General features: G+C 60.2%; 1 protein-coding gene across 2 annotated transcripts in view; it reads left to right on the forward strand.

Moving 5' to 3' along the window:
- The first annotated feature begins 10,517 nt into the window (after positions 1-10,517).
- CCDC187 (coiled-coil domain containing 187) overlaps positions 10,518-20,652 on the forward strand; it is a 54,722-nt gene continuing 44,587 nt past the window's right edge. The window contains exons 1-2 of one of the 2 annotated variants that reach the window (XM_039461515.2): positions 10,518-10,566; positions 18,511-18,983. In XM_039461515.2, the coding sequence (XP_039317449.2) occupies positions 10,535-10,566; positions 18,511-18,983 (505 nt within the window). In that variant the 5' untranslated portion in view covers positions 10,518-10,534. Of the gene's footprint in view, positions 10,567-17,974; positions 18,118-18,510; positions 18,984-20,652 lie in introns of those variants that run through there. The other variant, XM_074394508.1, reaches the window with a different exon arrangement.

The raw sequence follows: 20,652 nt of genomic DNA on the forward strand, positions 1-20,652 counted from the left end.
AGGAAAGTGCCACCCTGGCCAGACCCTCAGCAAACGCCACCCACGGGACAGTGGCTTCAGGCAGGCAAGGAAAATAAACACGAGGTTAAAACGGGGTCTGTTGGTCCCAGGCTGGTTTGTTTTTCCTGTGTAAGGGAGGCAGTGGGAATGAGAACCATCTGTGCCCTGGAGCGCTACGCGGGGTGCTTCTGGCTGCTGGGCCCACATGCCCTCCCCCAAAGACCGCAGGAGCCAGGCAGGCCTTGCTCCCTCCCAGCCTGGGCCAAGGCTGCTGGCCGGCAGGGGCAGTGGGGCTGGCTGGGGCACCACCCTCCTTTGCTGCAGACCTGGGCCTTGCTGCGGGCAGAGAGCGGCCTGCCATCGGGCTCAGCCTTCCGGGCTGCCTCCTTTGGGCTTTGGGCCTGTCTGAGCCACCATGATTATAAGGGCCGGGGCTGCTGGGGGCCCTGCCTGTGCCAGGCCTGAGCTCAGCCCTCTTTCTCCAGGCGCTGCTGCCATCAGGAGGCCTACAGAGGGTCCACACCACCACTGTGAGCCCCTGTGGGTCCCCTGGGTTAGTGGTGGGGACCTGGTGACTGGAAGTGGGGACAAATGACTTTGCACGAATGGCAGAGGGAGGGAGGGGTTCAAGGCCTCGTCGCTGTCATTGCTGGGGAGCTTCTCCCTGCTCCTTCCTTGATGCAGGGAGCCGGGAACCTGCATCCCCTGGCCAGGAGAACCCCAATGTTATATCAGAACTTGTGGGGAAGCCTGCACCCCTGAGGGTTCTGGCAATGTGAGGCTGAGCTGGGCTGTGAGGCTGTGTGACCTGCCACAAGTTGCTTTCCCTCTCTGAGCCTCAGTTCTGTCACTGGAGGACTGCCCTTCCTGCAGGCTGTGGAGGGTCAATGAGGCGGGTGTGGGGTCTGCACAATGCTTGTCCCTGTTCTTGGCACACAGCGAGGGCTGCTGGGGTCTCACTGCCCCTCACAATTGCACCTGGCCCTGTTGGGCCCCTGTGATGGGTCCTGGATGGATTGAGGGTACGTTGCACAGAGGGGCGGCTTCTCCTGTCCAGGGACCTGATTCTCCTGTTGAGAAAACCCACGAAGGGGCCCTAGAGATGAAGTGTGACAGGCCAGGTGACAGGCCTGACATGCGGTGTCCACATCCAGAAGGGAGATCCTGGGGGGTTGGCCCTCCATTGCCACCGCCACCCACCAGGTTCCAGGCACCCTTGCACCACCCACGTGCCCTGGGGCCTGCCTGATGCATTTCCCTCCACTGGGCCTACACACCCCTGGGCACTGGTTACCCTCCACCTTACCAGACCCCCCCAGTAGCCCGGGAGTGCAGCCGCTTCCATCCCTAAGGGACCTGGTGCCCAAGGTGGCGTGAGAGGAAGAAAAGCCATTTCCTATTGGACTCATCCGTCTGGCCACAAGCAGCAGCCAGGGTGCAGGGCAGGCCTCTGGCAGACACGATGGCTCCGTGGTCAGGGAGGCAGCACTTCCCACGTGCCGGGGAGGGGCCCTTGGAAACCCCTGCACGGCAGTGCCGAGGGGTTCGTGTCAGCCCAGGGCCCCACTCACTGCTGGCCATCGTCAGCGCCACCCGCACCTTCAGGCGCCTGCCACGTGCCTGCCTTGGGTCACTCAGCCCTCCCTGGAATGCCGCAGTTTGTCCACACGCCCTGTCTGTAAGTGGTGACACCACTGACAGCTCAGGCCTCACCTGGGCGGGCCAGCTCTAACCTTGGCCCTTCCTGGACCTGTTGCCCTGGACAAGCCTCTGGGAGGCAGCAGTGGGACAGCCACAGGGTTCTCGGCTTCACCCCTGGGAGTGGGGAGCTGGGCTCTGGATGGAGGCAGGCACTTGAGGCTGGTGTGGCCCTGTAGGTAAGGGCCAGGCTCGGGAGAGGCAGCCAGGTGGCCCCAAGCCACCCCAGGAACAGAGCACACACCTCCACTGGTTTGCCCGGGCTGGGGGCAGTGGCAGTGAAGTGTTCCTGTGATGGCGGTGAGACCCTAGCTTCCTCCTGTTCCCGCCTCCCCAGGCCCCTTCCCCAACAAGCCACTCCTGCAGGCCCAGTGGGGGCCACCAGCAGCTACCATCACCCATCCTGGGCCTGACGGTCCCTGGCCAGCCTCCACTGTGGATTCCAAGCTGGGGAGGGAAGAAGCAGGCTGGGAGTCGGGAGAGAGAGAGGGAAGGAGACCCCAACACACACATGCACGTACGTGCACGCATGTGCATGTGCACACACGTGGAAAGAACACTCGGTCTTAGCATTGCCTCCCAATAATCTCACTTGAAAAGAACTCGGGCTTACCATGTCCACATAGTCTCGTTGCTCTGAGAATGACCCTACTCTTCCTCACAGCTCCCCTGTTGCCCAGGTCTCCCCATGACAGCGTCTCGCACTGCTGTGTCCTCTCTTTGGGGACCTCCACGTCCCTGGAGTTTGGGGACCGCAGGGTGGGTGGAGAGGCCCATAAGCTCCACGGGGAGCCGGAAGGAAATGGTCTGTCCCACCCAGAGGCTGAGCACCTCCCTAGGAGATGATACCCACACCCGGAAATAGCTGGAGGACTTCGTGAGGCTGCACGACACCCACACAGGACGAGACACCTGCCATGCGGCATTCCTGGCTGGTTGCTGGCAGCTGCAGGCTTTGTCACCCGGGTGATGTCCCCGGGGTCTGTGGGCAGGCAGGGCACAAACGGGCAGCTCATACTCGCTCATCATGGCAAGGTGGGTCCTGCGGCACTTCCTTGGTCTTCTTCCCCTCTGTGCCCCACCCAGCCTGGCAGACGGTGATGCCGTGCGTGCCAGGGAAACACACGCACACACACACACATGCCCAGGAGAGTCTGTGCCTCTCAGGTTCTGAGGGCAGCCCCCAGGTCCCCCAGGGTATGTGGTAGGAGGGGGCCTCTTAACATCAGGCTAAACCAAACAGAATAAGAAAGGTAAACCTGCTACCCCCAATAAATCCTAGGAAGTCCCTCCAAGGCAAAGAAAATGCACACCAGTTTTCACTTTTGGGGGTTCATGTTTCGAGTTTCCTACGTAGGCAGTCTGATGGCCAGGTGAGCGTCCTGGGGAGAGGACACGGGGCGTGTGATGAGCAGGCACTCGTCTTGGGGAGAGAAGCCACACAGTGTCGGGTGCACATCCCATCTCCACTTCTCAGCCTGGAGGCCTAGGCGCGATCTGTGTTCCCTGCCCATCTCCACCTCCAGGACGGTTTCGAGGCCCAGCAGTTAGAATGATGGCTGGCGTATGCATGGGGGGCACTCAGTAAATGCAGCTGTGCTGGGCTGCAGGCCTGGAAGGAGTCTTGAGGGGCTCTTGTATCCATGACCATGCGCTGAGTAGCTGGAAACGACAATTTACTCCCTTGCAGCTCGGGGGCCAGAGGCCGGAATTGGGGCTCACAGAGGAGGGGCGCTGCTCACCCCGGCCAGCTCTGGGGGCTGCAGCGTCCTGGGCTGTGGCTGTGTCGCTGCCGTCTGTGCCTCTGTCTCCACGCAGCCTCTCCTCCTCTCCTCAAAGCTCTGGTCTTCATCTCTTATGAGGACACTCGTCATTGGATTTAGGGCCTCCCTAATCTAGGATGGTCTTATCTTGAGGTCCTTAATTACACCCACAAAGACCGTTTCCCAGGTGAATCCCCACACGCAGTTCCCAGGGCAAGCCTTCGGGCAGCACTCCCACCCCACTCACTTCTCCCTTGCACTGACTGTCCCGTAACTTGGATCAGGTCATGCGTGTGGCTTTGAGGCTTTCCTGTGTCACTTAGCATGTCACAACTGCTTCCCTGGTGTCACTGCTGTGGTTTGAATTTGGGTGTCCCCAGCCTTCATATGTTGAAACCTTTTGTTTTGAGGTGGGGCCTTTGGAAGGTGCTAAAGTCACCAGGGTCCCCATCGTAGCACTTACTGACCAGCGAGGCCCTCTGCCTTGTCCTCTCACCTTCTGCCGGGAAAGCACCCAGCGAGAGGCACCCACTGGGAGGCACAGAGCAGCCCCCACCCCCACTGAAGCTGCTGGCACCGAGACCCTGGACTTCAGCCTCCAGAAGTGTGAGAAATTAATGTCTATTTTGCATCAGTGACTCACGCTCAGGTATTTTGTTCTGGCAGTAGGAAAGCACTAAAACGTATCAGGGAAAGGTCTTCATAGCCAGGCACAGGGGCTCACGCCTGTAAACCCAGCACCGTGAGAGGCGGGCACAGGGGCTCACGTCTGTAATCCCAGCACCGTGGGAGGCGGGCACAGGGGCTCACGTCTGTAATCCCAGCACCGTGGGAGGCGGGCACAGGGGCTCACGTCTGTAATCCCAGCACCGTGGGAGGCGGGCACAGGGGCTCACGTCTGTAATCCCAGCACCGTGAGAGGCGGGCACAGGGGCTCACGTCTGTAATCCCAGCACCGTGGGAGGTGGGCACAGGAGCTCAAGTCTGTAATCCCAACGCAGGGTCTCTCCCCTGAGCCTCTGCTGAGTGTTTCCCACCCTGGGCCCAGTGGCCCGCTGCTGGATGCCATGGAAACCCTGAGATCTCTGCAGTAGCTGCTCCTCACTTCTGCAGGCTCCTCTCCCCCAGGCCCAGGGCCTCTCTTGGTCCCTGAGAGTTTGCCTGTCTGCACCGTGGCTACTTTGTGGGAGAGCCACTGGCCAGCAGGGGTGGCTGTCATCGGGTGGGCTGAACAGGGTCGTGTGCTTGGCTGCTCCGTGTCTCAGCAGACGCTCTCTGGAGGGTACAGACGGTGATACAAGATCTCACCCTGTTCTGCTCCCAGGAGCCCACCCACACCCGGCACACCTCTGCCTAGAGCTCCCGGGAGCCCACCCACACCCCACATCCCGCTGCCGAGGCCTCCTTTCCCTGAGGGCTCCACCTTTTCCTGTAGGCTCCTAACCAGCCAGAGGCCATTTGCCGCTGCCCATGACTGTGTTTCTATTCTTCTTCCAGGCTGCTTCCCTTCCCCCATGTGAGCGTGACCAGGCGATACCAGAGTCCCCTGAGGGTGACTGTGCCGCAGCTTCCAGGGCCTCCCCTGAGGCATCGGTGTGCAGTTGCACCCATTTTGGTGTTTTCTGAGCCCACCCATCCATAACCCAGGCCTGGCCAGCTACCCTCCTCCAGCGGTCCGTGGAGCAACACCCCAGCCTCTGAGTGACATCCCAACCACCAGCAACACCCTGACCACTAAGCAAAACCCTGACCACCGAACAACTCCCCAGCAACCAGCAGCACCCCAACCGCTAAGCAACACCCTGACCACTGAGTGACACCCCAACCACCAGCAACACCCCGACCGCTAAGCAACACCCTGAGCACTGAGTGACACCCCAACCACCAGCAACACCCCTACTGCTAAGCAACACCCTGACCACCAGCAACTTCCAACCACCAGCAACACCCTGACCACTGAACAACACCCCAGCCACCAGCAACACCCTGACCACTGAGTAGCATCCTGACCACTGAACAACACCTCAGCCACCAGCAACACCCCAAACAGCAACACCCTGACCACTGAGTAACACCCTGACCACTGAACAACACCCCAGCCACCAGCAACACCCCAAACACCAGCAACACCCCAGCCACCAAGCAACACCCTAACCACCAGCAACACCCTGACCACTGAGAAGCACCCTGACCACTGAACAACATCCCAGCCACCAGCAACACCCCAAACAACAGCAACACCCTGACCACTGAACAACACCCTGGCAACCAGCAACACCCTGGCCACCAAGCAACACCCTAACCACCAGCAACATCCTGACCACTGAGTAACACCCTGACCACTGAACAATACCCCAGCCACCAGCAACACCCTGAACACTGAGTAACACTCTGATCACTGAACACCACCCCAGCCACAAGCAACACCCCAAACACTAGCAACACCCTGACCACTGAGTAACACCCTGACCACTGAACAACACCCCAAACACCAGCAACACCCTGACCACTAGCATCTCCCCAACCTCTCAGCAGCGTCCCATCTACCACCCCTCTAAGATGAGGCAGGCCTCAGAATCTCTCCAGGTTTCCACCCACCTTGGCCTGGTGGGTGAGTGCTGGGCACACTGCTGCTGCTGCCGGAGGCCACTGCCCTGTTGGGTGCGTGTGTCTCTCAGAGGTCTTTTCTCACCCAGCCCTGCAGCATCAAGTCGCTGAGTGGCTGTATCAATGTGGCATCTGAGGAAGGCCCCAGTGGTCTCGGGCAGGGTAGGTACGCATGGCCCCGGGGCAGGACGGCGAGCCAGTGTGGTTGGCCATGCCAGGACTGGAGCGCAGTCCATTTCTGATCACCGTGGAGACTGTGCTGCACCCCAGGCGCTGGCCTGGACCGGTGAGTTACACAGAGCGGTGATGGCAGCCGGGAGCCTTGCTCATCCTGGAGCCTCGTCCTTGCATCCCCCTCCCCTGGGGTGGGGCTGTTTGACTTTCTTCTCTGGGCCAGGAAGGGGTCTAGTTTTGTGGGCTCCCCTTCGCCTTCCCCATGGGAATCATAACGAGAGCTCTTATCCTATAGACCAAGGGTGCAGTGTGGGGCCCCAATGCCCCCACCCCACCGCATGTCAATTGCAGCTCCTCATGTGGAGCCCCGGGGCAAGGACTGCTGTGAGCTGCAGTTGGGCAGAGCTCTACCAGTTGCTGCTTTGACACGGGGCCACGATGGCAAGCTGGGTCTCTGGGTGTCCGTGTCACCCCCACCCCACTGTCCTCAATATCCAGCAGTCCCCCGATCCCAGTGCAGGTCCCATAGATCCTTGTGGAGAAGGGCTGGCCAAAGTATTGCATGTCCCTTGCAGCCACCTCTTCAGTCAGTGGTTCCAGGTCGGAAGACTGGCTCAGGTCCAAACCCCAGCAAAGACTGTGACTTTTGATTAGGGCTACCGCCTTCAGTCCGCCGTCCTTAATTTACTCTGCTAGTACAAGTTGACAACTGCCCGTCTATCCTGCCCCAGGGACACCACGTTCTAGTCATCTCCATAACTCTCTGGGTTGATGCCCTTCTGACCCTGCCATTAATTAATTAGGATATTTGCAACTTCCTAACAGTTGGCAGTTAAGCATCACCCTCCAGCCTCTGTTATTTTAGGATCTCCTAATCTCTGTTGCTGTCTGTAACAGCCCCTGGCCTGCAGGGAAGTCCCCATTGACTTCGTTGGAAGTGCTGGTGTCCTGACCAGCGCCAGCCATATGGTCTTGACCAGTCATCAGTGGTCTACTGTGGAAGACAAGCCTTTGGTGGATCTTTCTGGATACATGGTTCACAGTATTTCCAGCCTGGCATGCTGTGGACTTTTCAAGAGAACTCCAGGAGCTAAAGACAATGTGGAAAGACCTTTACACTTTTCCAGGGAAATTTCTCCCAATTTGGACTTCCATACCTAGCCAAACTAACCACCCAGTGCTCACCTGGGGGTTGGAATAAAGACACCTTCAGGCATGCGTCCTTCCTCATGGGGCCAATTGAAGGACATGCTACCACCATCAAAGGGGTCTAACTGCAAAGAGAAGAGGGCACACAGGAAACAGGGGGTACCCCTCGGAGGAGATGTGCAGTGAACCCCAGAATGACTCTGCTGGGGAGATCCTGGGATGCCACCCTGCCTCTGGCGTCAGCCAGTTTGGAGCAGGGGAGAAGATTCTGGAGGAATTTCTTCCAGTAGACTAAAGTGACATGCCTGCCTCATACATTTGCGTGTACATGGGAAATTTAGGCAATTGGAAGAAAATTTGAGGTTATTCATGAGCCCCCAGAATTGCACAAGCCAAGGGGAAAACAAGAGGAAAAGTAGTCATAAGGCCCTACAAGGCCAGCTGTAAATAGTGTTTGCATGTACATTCTGATTATGGAGTCTATCAGAGCATGATGCCGTGAAGATAGGGAGGGACGCAGGTGGCCAGACAAGCCACGAGGTGAGGGCACGGGGACCACCTAACCCCGACAGATCAATAGGAGCTTGCTTTTTACCAGCATGGAGTAAACACCAAAGGAGTCAGCTAGAAATCGAGAGCTTGCTTCTGAGAAGGGGGAAGGAAACTATTTTTCATACGAAGCCCTGTAGCATTATTTGGCTGTTTTGCAAAAACACTTGTAATACAACTTTATCTACTTTCTGCCCTGTCCCCAGGGCAGGGGGAAGCACATCACACAGTCCACACACACACACTGCGCGGAAGGACTCACTGCAGCCTCTTCAGCAGCAGGAGAGCAGGGAGCAGGGAGGGCTCTCCTTTTTATTGAGGTGGGGTCTCTGTTGCTCAGGCTGGAGTGTAGTTGCGCAATCTTGGTTCTCTGTAGCCTTGACCTCCCAGGCTCAAACGATCCCCCCACCTTGGCCTCCTGAGTATCTGGGACCACAGGCATGTGCCACCACACCTGGCTAATTATTAATTTTTTTTGTAGACATAGGGTCTTGCCATATTGCCCAGGATGGTTTCAAACTCATGGCATCAAACGATCCTCCCCTGAACCTCCAAAAGTACTAGGAATACAGGTGTGAGCCACCATGCCCAGCGAGGGGCTCTCTTCTGAGCAACATGAGGCCACACACAGCTCCTGCCAGAGCCCTCCCCTGGGCCGGCTGCAGGGCCTCCCCCTATAGACATGGAAGGAGGCCGCTTTGGGGCTGGCACGGCTGCTGGAGTGCATGGGGACCCTCGGCCTGCACCTGGAACACTGACCCCAGGGCCCAGGTGGGAGTAGGGCCTGCTGAGCTCTGTGAGCATGCAGGCTCTCTTTGGAAACGCTGTGAACCCTCATGAACCCAACACCCCGGGCAGGCCCCAGTGGCCGCTCCCTGTCGTCAGAGAGCAGGTGAGTGCGGGGAGGAGCTGGCGTGGCCCCATGGCAGCTCTAGTGTCTCATCTTGTCCCCTTGGGGGCCATAACCCAGCGTGGAGGGACGCGGAGAGGGCATTGTGCAGACACGCTCAGTAGGATTTGCCTCCACCTGCAGGTCCTGCTCTGTGTGCACCCTGGCCAGGTGCATGTCCTTCTGCTTCTCTGACATTGACGGACAAAGTCAGCCTGTCCCCAGCAGCCCACCCAGAATGGCACAAACCCGAGCCCATTCTCGGTGGGAAAAAAATCACAGGGGTCTCATCCGGGATTGCTGGACACCTCCTGGCCGTGTTGCAGAGGCGGAAGGTCCAAGAAGCTCCTGCAGGGGAGGCCCCTCCCCAGCCCCCTGCCCAGGGATAGGGGCCACCTCCAGCAGGGCCTTACCTGGGGCAGCATCCAGCAATCTCCAGAGGTCGAGGGACTGCTGCCCCCCAGCTGCCTGCAGAGGGGGAGGGCACCCCGAGTGCTGGAGAGACCGGGACACCTCCCAGCCTTTGGCCCCACCTCCAGTCTGAATTCCCAAAGGAGATTCTTGGAGACAGCTTTGTTTTCCCAGAGTGCTTTTCTGTGTTGGAGAAACACATTTTCTTGGGGGCGGGTGATGGGTGGTAGGGACCCCACCCTCTCCATTTGCATCACAGCCCTGCAGGAGACCCCGCTGGGACGAGGAGAGGGTGCCACCTGCTGGCACCCCCATGGCCTTGCAGGTCCTCTGGGAGAACCTTGGCTTTGCAGGGTCAGACAGGCTGCCTGTCCACACAAGGGGACCCCTGGGCCCCAAGGCACCTGCTTTGGGAGTGGGGCGGGGAGTGGGGGCAGCACATCCTCCCCTACCCTTACTTGAAAAACTGAAGTCTAATGGCCTATGGGAAATTTGGGATCCGAGGACCCAGAGACCCAACACCCTGAGTAGGGGCAGTGGGGCTCAGCAGGAGAGGGCGGCAGCCCCCACAGCCCTCCTGTGGCTCCTCCTTCCCGACTGACAACCCCCGCCTGGCTCATTTTTAAGTGTTTTTGGTAGTAGACAGGTTCTACCTCAGAGCCGAGTGGCCTTTGGGTTGGGTTTGGTGTCAGACTCAGCTGCGCCTCCGTAAGTCCCTCGTCAAGCCCGAACTGCCCCACGTACCCACCCTCAACCTTGAGGTTCAGAAGCAGCTCCGGGCTGGAAGCCTGCAGCGCAGGGCCCTGCTGGCTGGTGAGGGGGTCCCTGGGGAGGATATAGAAAGGAGGGGTGCAGCAGGCTGGGAGGGCTCGATGGGGGCTCTGGCGGCCCCACCATCCCCTGCTGTTCTTGGGGAACACAGCAGGGGCGTGGGTGGGGTGCCCCAGGTGTGTGCCTGTTCCCTGCCAGCCTGGGTGGGGTCCTCAGTGGTGCCTGGAGACCCTTCCCCTGCTCTGCGCCCCACGGCCGCTCAGGGTATAGTAGGGTGGTGTGCCCAGGTATGTGCCCCACCCCATCCTGCCCACAGCAGGGCTGCGGGGTGGGGTGGGGCGCAGAGCACAGGTGAGGCCGGTGGCGAGTGCTGGGGCTGCTCGGGCTCTGGAGCCACCAGGGAGGAGCCCACACAGACGCCTTGGGGTTTCTCTGGCAACAATGTCCCTCCCCTCCCTGGGGGCGCCACTCCCAGCGTTCTTACATTCTACAGGCAGTGGCCTTTGAGTCGTGGCTGCCTCCGATGAAGGACACGGAGCCTGGGCCTTCCAGCAGGTGAGTAGAGAGCTTTCTACCTGAGCCCCACCCAGGCCTTCCCAAGCGCCAGGGGAGGGGCCTGGGGCGGGAGAGCCATCGGGGTTGCTGGATGGGGCTGAAAGGGCACAGGCAGGTGGGGAGGGGCTCAGACTTTCCTTTTCCAGGAACTTAGCCAGGAGAGACCAGCCCACGATCCTCTGTCCGGCTCCCCTGGGCAGGGAAGGGGGTCTTCCCACCTGGGGGCTCCCTCTGAGGGCTTGGGGCCTCCTCAGAGGCAAAGGCAGACCACCCCTGGAAGTGGAATTTCCCCCTCCTGACCAATGGGCTGCCCAGCCTCTGGGCTCAGGTCCCCATGTGGGGCCTTGGCATGAAGTCAGCCTGTAATGCACAACCTGTTTCCCCATCTGTGAAATGGGGTTGAATACTGCCCAGCCTGACGGCGCTGATGCCCGGTCCTGCATTTGGCAGGGCGTGCTGGGCGGCCTGCTGGAAGGCTGATGCCCGGTCCTGCATTTGGCCCTGCCGGGCAGTGCATTCAGTCCTGCTGGGCAGTGTGTGTTAGAAGTGGAGGCGGCCGGCCGAAGGAGGCTCACTGCTGTACCCCACAAAAGGGCCCAGCTGCCCGTTCTGCACCCTGGGCCGGGGGTCTGCGGCTCCTCTCCCGATGGCATTCCATGCCAGCAGCTGCTGGGTCTCACGCTCCACTGCTGCATGGTTGCCTGGGGAACATGCTGGGCACAGGGCTGGGTGCCCCGGGCGGCGCCGGCTTGGGAGACGTTGCTATCCACAGCGGCTCCGGGGGGTGTCGGGTGGCCTGCTGGGGGGCTGTTGCCCTTGCACTTTGCTGCTGTGGCTGTGGCCTCTCCTCAGCGAGGCGGACGGTGTCTCCCGGCAGCTGAGCCACCCCTGTGAGCCCTGGGCCAGGGCCTTTAATTAGGGGCCGCGTCACCACACCTGAAGGCACTGCAGGGGTTGGGGCCCAGAGGTTGGAGGGGAGCCGGCAGCTGTGACCCCGGGTCCTACCTGTCACTCCTGCGAGGGCAGGGTCCTCATCCAGGATTTCTCCTGCCTCATTTCACCCTTTCACTGTTTCCATCTGGCTTCCTCTGCAGTGCCCTCCCCAGGGTCTTCCCAAATCACGGGCTGTTGTGCCACCTTGTTCCCACCCTTGCATCTGCCACCTCTGTGTGGCCCAGTCTCCTGTGCCCGGCCCTGTCCCAGGGGAGTGGCCGGTGTCTGCAGCCTTCTGCAGCATCATGGGGTGGCCAAGGCTGGAGGGCCAGGTGCCCGGACTCAGTCACTGGAGCAGGCTGGGCGGGCCTTGCCTGCCCTGCAGAAGACCCGAGCAGGTGTGTATGTGTGTGTGTGTGAATGTGTGGTGTGTGTTGTCTGGGTATGTGCACTGTGTGATGTGTGCATGTGGTATATATGTGATGTGTGGTCTGTGTGTTTGTGCCTGTGTGCGTTTTGTATTTTGTGTGTGTGTGTGATATGTGTGTTGTGTTTGTGTGTCTGTGTATGTGTTTGTGTGTGGTGTGTGTGCACTGCATGTGTATGTATCTGTGTGTGCTGTGTATCTACGTGTGTTGTTTGTGTGTGGTGTGTGTGCTGTGTGTTGAATATTGCAGGGGGGCATGGGGTTTCAGGTGTGTGGGTCCCAAGGTGCCCAGGTGTCCCCGTTCCCTGTGGGTCATTTTCCCGCACCTGGGTCAGCCCCCGGAGAGCTCGTGCTTCTGGAAGGGCTTCTCTTGGGATGCTGGAAATGTGACCCTGTCGTGGGTGCCTGGTGGCCTCAGGACATGGCCGAGGGTGCTGGAGCCTCCAACCAGGGTGTAGGACCAGTCTGGTCTGTCTGCCGCTGGGGCCCGCTGCTTGGCACCCAGGGCTGGGGCTGGGTACGTGGAAGCCGGGCGCCACACTGGGTGCCATGCCCACGTCCAGGTCTGTGCCTGGCTATGGTGACTGCGGAGGGCTCTGTGGTGTCCGGCACCAGGCCCCACGAGGCAGGGGTGTGGCAGGCGCCTCCCCTTCACGGCCCAGCGGCTCTGTCCCCCAGGCCTGCTCGGGCCTGCCCAGGTTTGCTTTTCTAGGGCGAGGTGGTGCGAAGTAAACAGTGTCGCTCATTAGAGCAGAGCTGCCACCAGCTTCCAGGAGGAAGCCCCCCACCCTGCCGCCCACCCAGCCCTGCCAGCTGAGATGTAACAGAAGTCTGGCATATGCCACAGGCTGGAGTGCCAACGGGCTTCACTGTGCCAGCCGGCTGTGCTTGCCGTGGGAGGCACCACCTGTGGGCTACACCTGTGCCGAGCTGGGCAGAGCTGTGTGGTGTGAGATGTGTGGTTTGTGGTGTGTGGTGTGTGTGTCGTGTGGTGTGAGGTGTGTGGTGTGTGGTGTGTGTGTCGTGTGGTGTGAGGTGTGTGGTGCGTGATGTGTGTGTGTTGTGTGGTGTGGGCTGTGTGGTGTGTGGTGTGTGTGTCGTGTGGTGTGAGGTGTGTGGCGTGTGGTGTGTGTGTGTTGTGTGGTGTGGAGTGTGTGGTGTGTGTCGTGTGGTGTGAGGTGTGTGGTGTGTGTGTCATGTGGTGTGTGGTGTGTGTGTGTCGTGTGGTGTGTGGTGTGTGGTGTGTGTGTGTCGTGTGGGGTGGGGTGTGTGATGTGTGGTGCGTGTGTCGTGTGGTGTGTGGTGCATGTGTCGTGTGGTGTGAGGTGTGTGGTATGTATGGTATATGTGTCGTATGTGGTGTGTGTTGCATGTTGCCTCTGTGGTGTGTGCATTGCCTGCATGTGTGGTGTGTGTGCGATGTGTTTTATCTGTGTGTTGTGTGTGCTGTGTGGTGTGTCTGTGTGTAGTGCATGTATAATGCACGTTGTCTGTGTGTGAGATGTGTGTTGTATGTGTTGTATGTTCTCTCTCTGTGTTGGGTGTGTAATGTGTGTCTCTGTGTGTAGTGTGTATGTAATATGTATGTAATGGCTGGGCACAGTGGCTCACACCTGTAATCCCAGCACGTTGGGAGGCTAAGGCAGGTGGATCATGAGGTCAAGAGATTGAGACCATCCTGGCCAACATGGTGAAACCCCATCTCTACTAAAAATGGACCAATTAGCTGGGGGTGGTGGCGCGCGCCTGTAGTCCCAGGCACTTGAGAGGCTGAGGCAGGAGACTCGCTTGAACACGGGAGGCAGAGGTTGCAGTGAGCCGAGATTGCACCACTGCACTCCAGCTTGGTGACAGAGCAAGGCTTCGTCTCAAAAAAAAAAGTGTGTGATGTGTGTCTGTGTGTGATGTGTGTTGCGTGTCTGTGTGTTTGTATGTCTGTGTGTAGTGTGTTTGTGTGTGATGTGTATTGTGTGTATGTGTTATATATGTTTATGAGTGTTGTGTGTGGTTTGTGTGTTGTCTCTGTGTTATGTATGTAATGGGTGACTGTGTTGTGTGTCTGTATTGTGTGTGTGTTGTCTGTGTTTCATGTGTGTGATGTGTATTGTCTGTGTGTTGTGTTTGTGTGTGAAGTGTGTGTTGTGTGTGTGTTTGTGATGTGTGCAGTGTGTGTTTCTGTATGTTGTGTGTGGTGTATGTGTAATATTGTTGTCTGTGTGTGATGTGTGTCTGTGTGTGTATGGTGTGTGTGAGATGTGTGTTGTGTGTGTTGTACATTGTGTGAGGCATGTGGTGTTTCTGTTTGCATTGTGTTTGTGTGTCTGTGTGTGTGTGGTGTGTGTTGAATGTGTTATGGTGTGTCTGGTGTGTGGTGTGTCTGTGTGTGATGTGCGTCTGTGTGTACGGTGTGTATTGTGTTTGTGGGGTGTGTGGTGTGTGTGTGTGGTGTGTGACATGTGTGTTGTGTGTGTATGTTGTACATTGTGTGTGGCATGTGGTGTTTCTGTTGTGTGTTGTGTGTGTGTGTCTCTGTGTAATGTGTGTTGTCTGCGTGTGTGGTGCGTGTGTTGAGTGTGTTGTGTGTGGTGTGGTGTGTGTCTGGTGTGTGGTATGTCTGTGTGCATTGTGTGTGCTGTGTGTATAGTGTGTGTTGTGTGGTGCATGGTGCATGCAGTGTGTTTATGTGTGCTTTGTGTGTGGTATGTGTGTTGTGTGTACTTTTATGTGTTGTGCTGTATGTGCTGTGTGTGTTGCGTATAGCATGTGGTGTGTGTGCTGTGTGTTGCGTATCACGGGAAGGTGTGTGCTTTGGGTGTGCGGAGCCCACAGCGCCCAGGCGTCCTCATCCCGAGGGCTGGCGCTGCTGGGTGGGCTGGTCCCGGCCCCCGGAAACCTGCCGCGTCCTGTCCTGGGGCTTCGCTGCCCTTTGAGGACAGAGGTGCGGTCCTGCTCCCTCCCCTTGTCCTCCGACCCCCGGAGCCCCAGCAGTAGGGGCTGGTGCTCTGCCCACTTCACAGCACGCAAATCTGGGGCCCAGAGGGTTGGACGCCTGGCCAAGGTCGCCGGCCTCGGAGACAGCCACGTGTCTGGGAGTCGGGCTCTTGGCTTCTGGCCCCGACAGGTGCTGGGAAGGGGAGAGTGTGGCTCTTCTGCGGGCTTTTCCTCTCAGCCCCTCCCGCCAAGAAGCGTGGTGCCGGGTTCCCAGGTGGCTGCCGCTCTTTCCTGGCTGTGGGGACATGGAAGGTGTAGGATGGCATGGCACGCCCAGCCTGCTGATCCTGCTGGGACCCTGGACGCGTGACTCAGTCTGAGCCCCCGCCCCGCACCGTTCAGCGGGGGTCACACCTGTGGTTCTCTCGGGGAATGGCCCTGAGATGGCGTCAGAGAAGTCATCAGGCTCTTGGCACAGTGCCCGGTGCACTGGGGGCCTCGGAACGCTCTTCCAGCGACGAGCACCTGCACACCTGTGTGTGCTGTGGGCAAGGCTACCTCCTGCCCCCGGGGGACTGTCCCTCAAGGAGGGAGGCCCGGGAGAGGAGCTGCGTGTGCCTCTCCGAGCTGGACTGGAGCACGGTGGGTGGAGGTGGAGGGAGCGGTGTGGCTTCGGAGGGGCCAGGAGTCGAGGCGCAGGGTCTGAATGGGCATAGATCCAGCTAGTCCTGGAGTGGGGCGGGGATGTGGCTGACTGGGCCCGGCTGCAGGGCTCCCGTGCTGCTGGGACAGGGCAGGCCTGGCCTGCCCGGGGGACACCCCTTGACCTGCTGCAGCCTCTGCCCAGCGGCCTCCTCGGAGCCTTACTGCTCCTGTCCACCCCACGAAGAGCAGCCCCGAGCCTTGCACCCCAGCAGGCGTGATTCTTCTGGGGGCAGGGAAGCGGTGCCAGCTGGTGTGGGCTGTGATCGGGCCCCATGGCAGAGGGTCCTGGACAGGTGGACCTGCCTTCGGGAGCTGACATGCATCTCCTGATTCAGAGCCGTGTCTGGAAGTGTCAGCTGGTGACCAGGCCGAGGGAGCAGCAGCTCAGCTGTCCCCAGGGCTGGCGGGCAGGAGAAGGAAGGAAGCTGGCGGTGGCGGCGAGGCACAGGACCTCGTGATGCTCTGCTCGCTGGGTTTGCTTTTCTGTTCCCAGGTGTTTGCTGTCGTGATTTTGTTCCCATCCACAATCCAGCACTTCCACGGCTATGCTGTGTGTTTATGATGCAGCTTCTTCCAGGGCATCCAGGCAGCAGCTGGGCAGCTGGGTGGCTGGGTGGCTGGGCAGCTGGTTTTCCTGCTCATGGGAAAAAGGGAGCCACCAAGCCTGGCCTCTTCTGCCTGGGAGGGCCCTGCCCCTGTCCCTTTATGGGAGCAGGACTGAGAGCCCAGGACCACTGCTGATTTGGGAGCCTGAAGGCCTGGCAGGGAGGTACCTACCTGTCAGCATAGGGGCCAGGCCTGAGAGTCACGCGGATGGCCCAGGGGCACAGAGGCTGCAGAGGGTCCCCCCACCCCACCGGGCGTAGCGAGGCTCTGTGGGAATGGAAGGAGGCTGGAAGCGGAGCTGCATTCTGGGTGCCTGAGAGCTGCCCAGGCTCTGAGGCTGGTGGGGTCCCCATGTCACCCCACATGTCCCCTGAAGCTTCCAGTAACATCCCAGATGTGCTCCCCAGGGCGTGGCAGCCCGAGGGCCATCCTTGTCACTGTCTCATCGCAGCAATGAGCTCATTCCCTTGTGCGAGGAGGGTTCGGCCAGGCTGGGTGGGGGTGGAGCTGGCCACACGTCACATTACGGGCAGGCCCTGCTTGTCCTTGGGCGGCTCCTCTCTGCTTCCCCTCCGAGGCTGTGGGTCGCTCAGCCTCTGTGCCCTGGATGCCGGTGGCTGTGCCTACTGATGACCAGCCTGCTTGGCTCGGAGCCTTCCCTGGGCCGGGGCCTATGTGGGGCTGGGCTTGGGCGGCAGTTCCCAAGGACAGGTTCCATGGAGTGAGCCGGGACAAGGGCCTCCGTCTTTCATGCCTGCCTAGACTTGTGGGGTCTTTTGTTGCAGACCCCTCTTCTCTGGGGACACCTTAAGGGCCACTCTTGGAACAAATCTGTGTTCAGCCTGACCTCAGCTCTGTACCACCCCTGTCCCCTGCAGGGGTAGACTCACCAGCCAGGTGAGCGCAATCCCCAGAGGCAGTGGGGTGGGTCCCCAGGCTCCCAGGTGGCACTGCCAGTGGGGGTGGGGCGGGAGCTGGGAGGGAACTGGGATCTGAGTCTAAGCTTCCCCTCAGGGACCACAGGGCCCCACCACACGGCCCTGCCAGGTGTCCTTCCCACCACACGGCCCTGCCAGGGCCCCACCCAGGTGTGCAGGGGCCGAGGAGGCTGACGGGGGCTCCTGGCCTGAGGCAGCACCTGGCATCTCTGCCACCGTCACTGTGGGCAAAGCGTGCCCTGGCTTGCCCCAGGGTGAGCCCATAAGCCAATGCCCCCTCCTCTGCCCGGCCCCATGGAACCGAGAGACGCGGCTCATGTGTTTCTGTAGCTGCCAGGACCTCTGTGTCTGGGACTGAACCAAGCCTGACCCTGATCTGGGGTTTGGCCCCACCCCTGCCACCGAAACACTGCCCAACACTGAGCCCACAGGCGCAGCCCGGCCACAGTCCCTCCCTTTGTCTCATTCTGGGCCTGGGAGGACTGGGTGGAAGCCGCTGAAGAGTCCTAGCAGGAGCTGAAGGCCCAGGCTCTGTCGCTGAGTGACAAGGTTATTATGCTGTCACGGGCCAGCCGGAACTCTCCCCCGCCCCACCAGGAGACAGCTCATTGGGAAGCCCCCAGCTGTGGCAGCCCAGGGCTGGGCAGCCCACCATGCCAGCCCAGTTTCAATGACCCACCTGAGAGCTTCCATCGTGGGCCAGGGGACTAGCACAGGCGGGCATCCGGAGCCACGCAGTGGCCAGCCCACGCCGGGCAGGGCTGTAGGCGGGGCTGTAGGTCTGGCAGCCACCATGTGAAGGCACGAGCCACCCCGGGTAGGGCGGGTCGGGCTGGCCTTGCACCTGCTCACCCTCGGCCCTACGACCATGCAGCCCCTGGTCGTGGGCACGCTGCTCACCCACCTGGGGGACACGCCTCAGCCTGGCCCTGAGGACAGCCTGAGGCAGGGCCCCTTCTCCCATGGGGCCCCTGGGAGAGCAGCCGACTGGGAGGCTGGGGCCAAGCCCAGGTAGCGTCTGTGTGGACTCGGGCGGGGGCTGCACTGTGGCCAGACTCCATGGCTGCCCCGGGAGGCAGCAGCTCTGTGCGAGGTACAAGGGTATGGGGTCAGAGTGCTGCCCCTGCCTCTGCGCTGCCTTTGGGCAGGAGGCCTGGTCTGTCTGAGACTCAGTTTCTCCATCTGTAAATTGGGCCAATCACATCACCTGCCTCAGAGGGGTGTGGTCAGGGTCCGAGAGAGAAGGCTGCAGCCATCCTCCAGGTGGGGTGCGCTCCTGCTCCCTCCTCTCTGCCTCCAGTGGGCGGGAGCAGCGATGCCTGGGGAGGTCGGGCCGGTCCGAGCGGCTCTGCTGGGCACGTCTGCACCTGTGAGCCTGACCATCGTGTCTGCTGCTCCCTCCAGGTTCCGTGCACCTGCAGCCAAGGATGACATGGCGGCTCTGAGGTGGCCCGGGCCCTCCTGGCAGCTGGACCCGCCCTGGGCAGCTGCCCATATGGTTGGGTCTGATGACCTCAAGGAGCCAGGCCCCCAGGGGAAGGCCCACAGCCTGCCCGTGTGGTCCGCAGGCCCGGACGCCCAGGATGGGGACAGCTCGGTGTCATCGGGCCGGCTCTCGGGCTCCTCGGGGGGCCACAAGGGGCATGTGTCCTGGAAGGAGAGGCCACCCCAGGTGTTGGGGCCCCGGCGGCAGCCCAGAAAGAGTGACCCTCGGCTGGAGCAGCTGAGGGACAGGATCCGGGCCCAGGCACGGTGGCAGGGGAGCTGCGCGTCCCTGGGTGCCTCAGACCCCTCCAGCCCCCACAAAGTCCCCGCGCTGGCACTTGCGAGGAAGACCCAAGAGACGACAAACCCCCCTCCAGCCTCTGAATGCTCAGGTCAGTAGCGGCTTTGCCAGAGAGGGGTGGGAGGCCTGCAGGCTGTTGGGAGGGTGGAGAAAGGGCAGGATGGGGCTGTGGGGGTGGCGAGTCGGGTGTATGCTGCCTGCCCCAGGGTGGGGTTAGGGTCCTGAAGGGGCGGGATTGGGGTCCTGAAGGGGTGGGGATTGGGGTCCTGAAGGGGTGGGATTGGGGTCCTGGAGGAGTGGGAATTGGGGGTCATGGAAGTGTGGGGATTGCGGGTCATGGGTGGGGGGATGAGTCCTGAAGGGGTGGAATTGGGGTCCTGAAGGGGCTTCTGAGCCAGGGCCAAGATGAGGATCCCTCCCTGGAGAGGGCGGCGGGAGTGGTGGGAACACTAGAGCTTGGGAGGGAGCGGCACACAGGGAGGGCCTGCAGGGCTGAGAGAGGGGACCTGGGTCTGGAGTCCCTGCCTTTGTCCCTGTAGCCTCTGGGGGCTGCATGGTCAGATTTGTGGGGACTTAGGTCAGGAACACCCTAAAAAGTCAGCCTCAGATTTGGAAAGTCTGGCAGCTTCCCTCCTGCAGGGACCTGGGGTGGGAGTGGAGATCAGGTTAGGGTCGAGGTGGGAGTGGGGGTCAGGTTAGGGTCAGGGTGGGAGAGGGGGGCAGGTTAGGGTCGGGGTGGGAGTGGGGGGCAGGTTAGGGTCGGGGTGGGAGTGGGCTCAGGTTAGGGTCGGGGTGGGAGTGGGGGGCAGGTTAGGGTTGGGGTGGGAGGGGGGGCAGTTTAGGGTCGGGGTGGGAGTGGGGGACAGGTTAGGGTTGGGGTGGGGGTCGGGGTGGGGTGGTAACTAAAGAACCTGGAAAGGGCTTCCGGGTTGGAATGACGTTGAGAGCCAATCCTTCGCCTTCTCTCAGTGTTCAGGTATTTCACTCTTTTCCTAAGAAAACAGGGAAGACCTTTTCCTCCTTTATTGTTTTAATTTTTTTTTAATTTTTTTGAGACAGAGTCTCACTCTGTGGCCCAGGCTGGAGTGCAGTGGTACGATCTTGGTTCATTGCCACCTCCGCCGCCCAGGTTCAAGCAATTCTCCTGCCTCAGTCTCCTGAGTAGCTGGGACTGCAGGCACCCGCCACCATGCCCAGCTAATTTTTGTATTTTTAGTAGAGACAGGGTTTCATCATGTTGGCCAGGCTGGTCTTGAACTCCTGACCTCAGGTGATCTGCCTGCCTCTCAGCATCCCAAAGTAGTGGGGTTATAGGCATGAGCCACTGCACCTGGCCACCTCCTTTATTTTTAAGATAACTTCTGATTTTTAAAAAAATTGTAAAATATGCATAACATAAAATGCACCATCTTAATCATTTTAAAGTGCACATGTCAGTGTCATGGAGGTCTAGGCGGGGAGTGGCTGTGAACTGGGCTTGGGCAGGCTCAGTCTGCCGCCGGGGCAATACGGATGCAGGGAGCTCTCTCCAGTCCACAGAGAGGCAGACGCGGCAAGATTCCTGAGACCCAGAACAAGGGAGGGGGAGGGGGCTTGGGGAGTCACGTGCGTCTTCGTGGGGACAGTTGTCACCCCTCCCGGCGGTGCAGTGCTGGCTGGGTGGGGCCGGCTTGGTGGCTTCTCCATGAGGTCTGCTTGGGCAGCAGCCACGGGCACGCATTTGGGGGTGTCCCTCCGGTGTGGTGTGTGAGCCAGTGCAG

Source organism: Saimiri boliviensis, chromosome 2, assembly GCF_048565385.1.
Source record: "Saimiri boliviensis isolate mSaiBol1 chromosome 2, mSaiBol1.pri, whole genome shotgun sequence".
In the NCBI taxonomy this organism is placed as follows: domain Eukaryota; kingdom Metazoa; phylum Chordata; class Mammalia; order Primates; family Cebidae; genus Saimiri; species Saimiri boliviensis.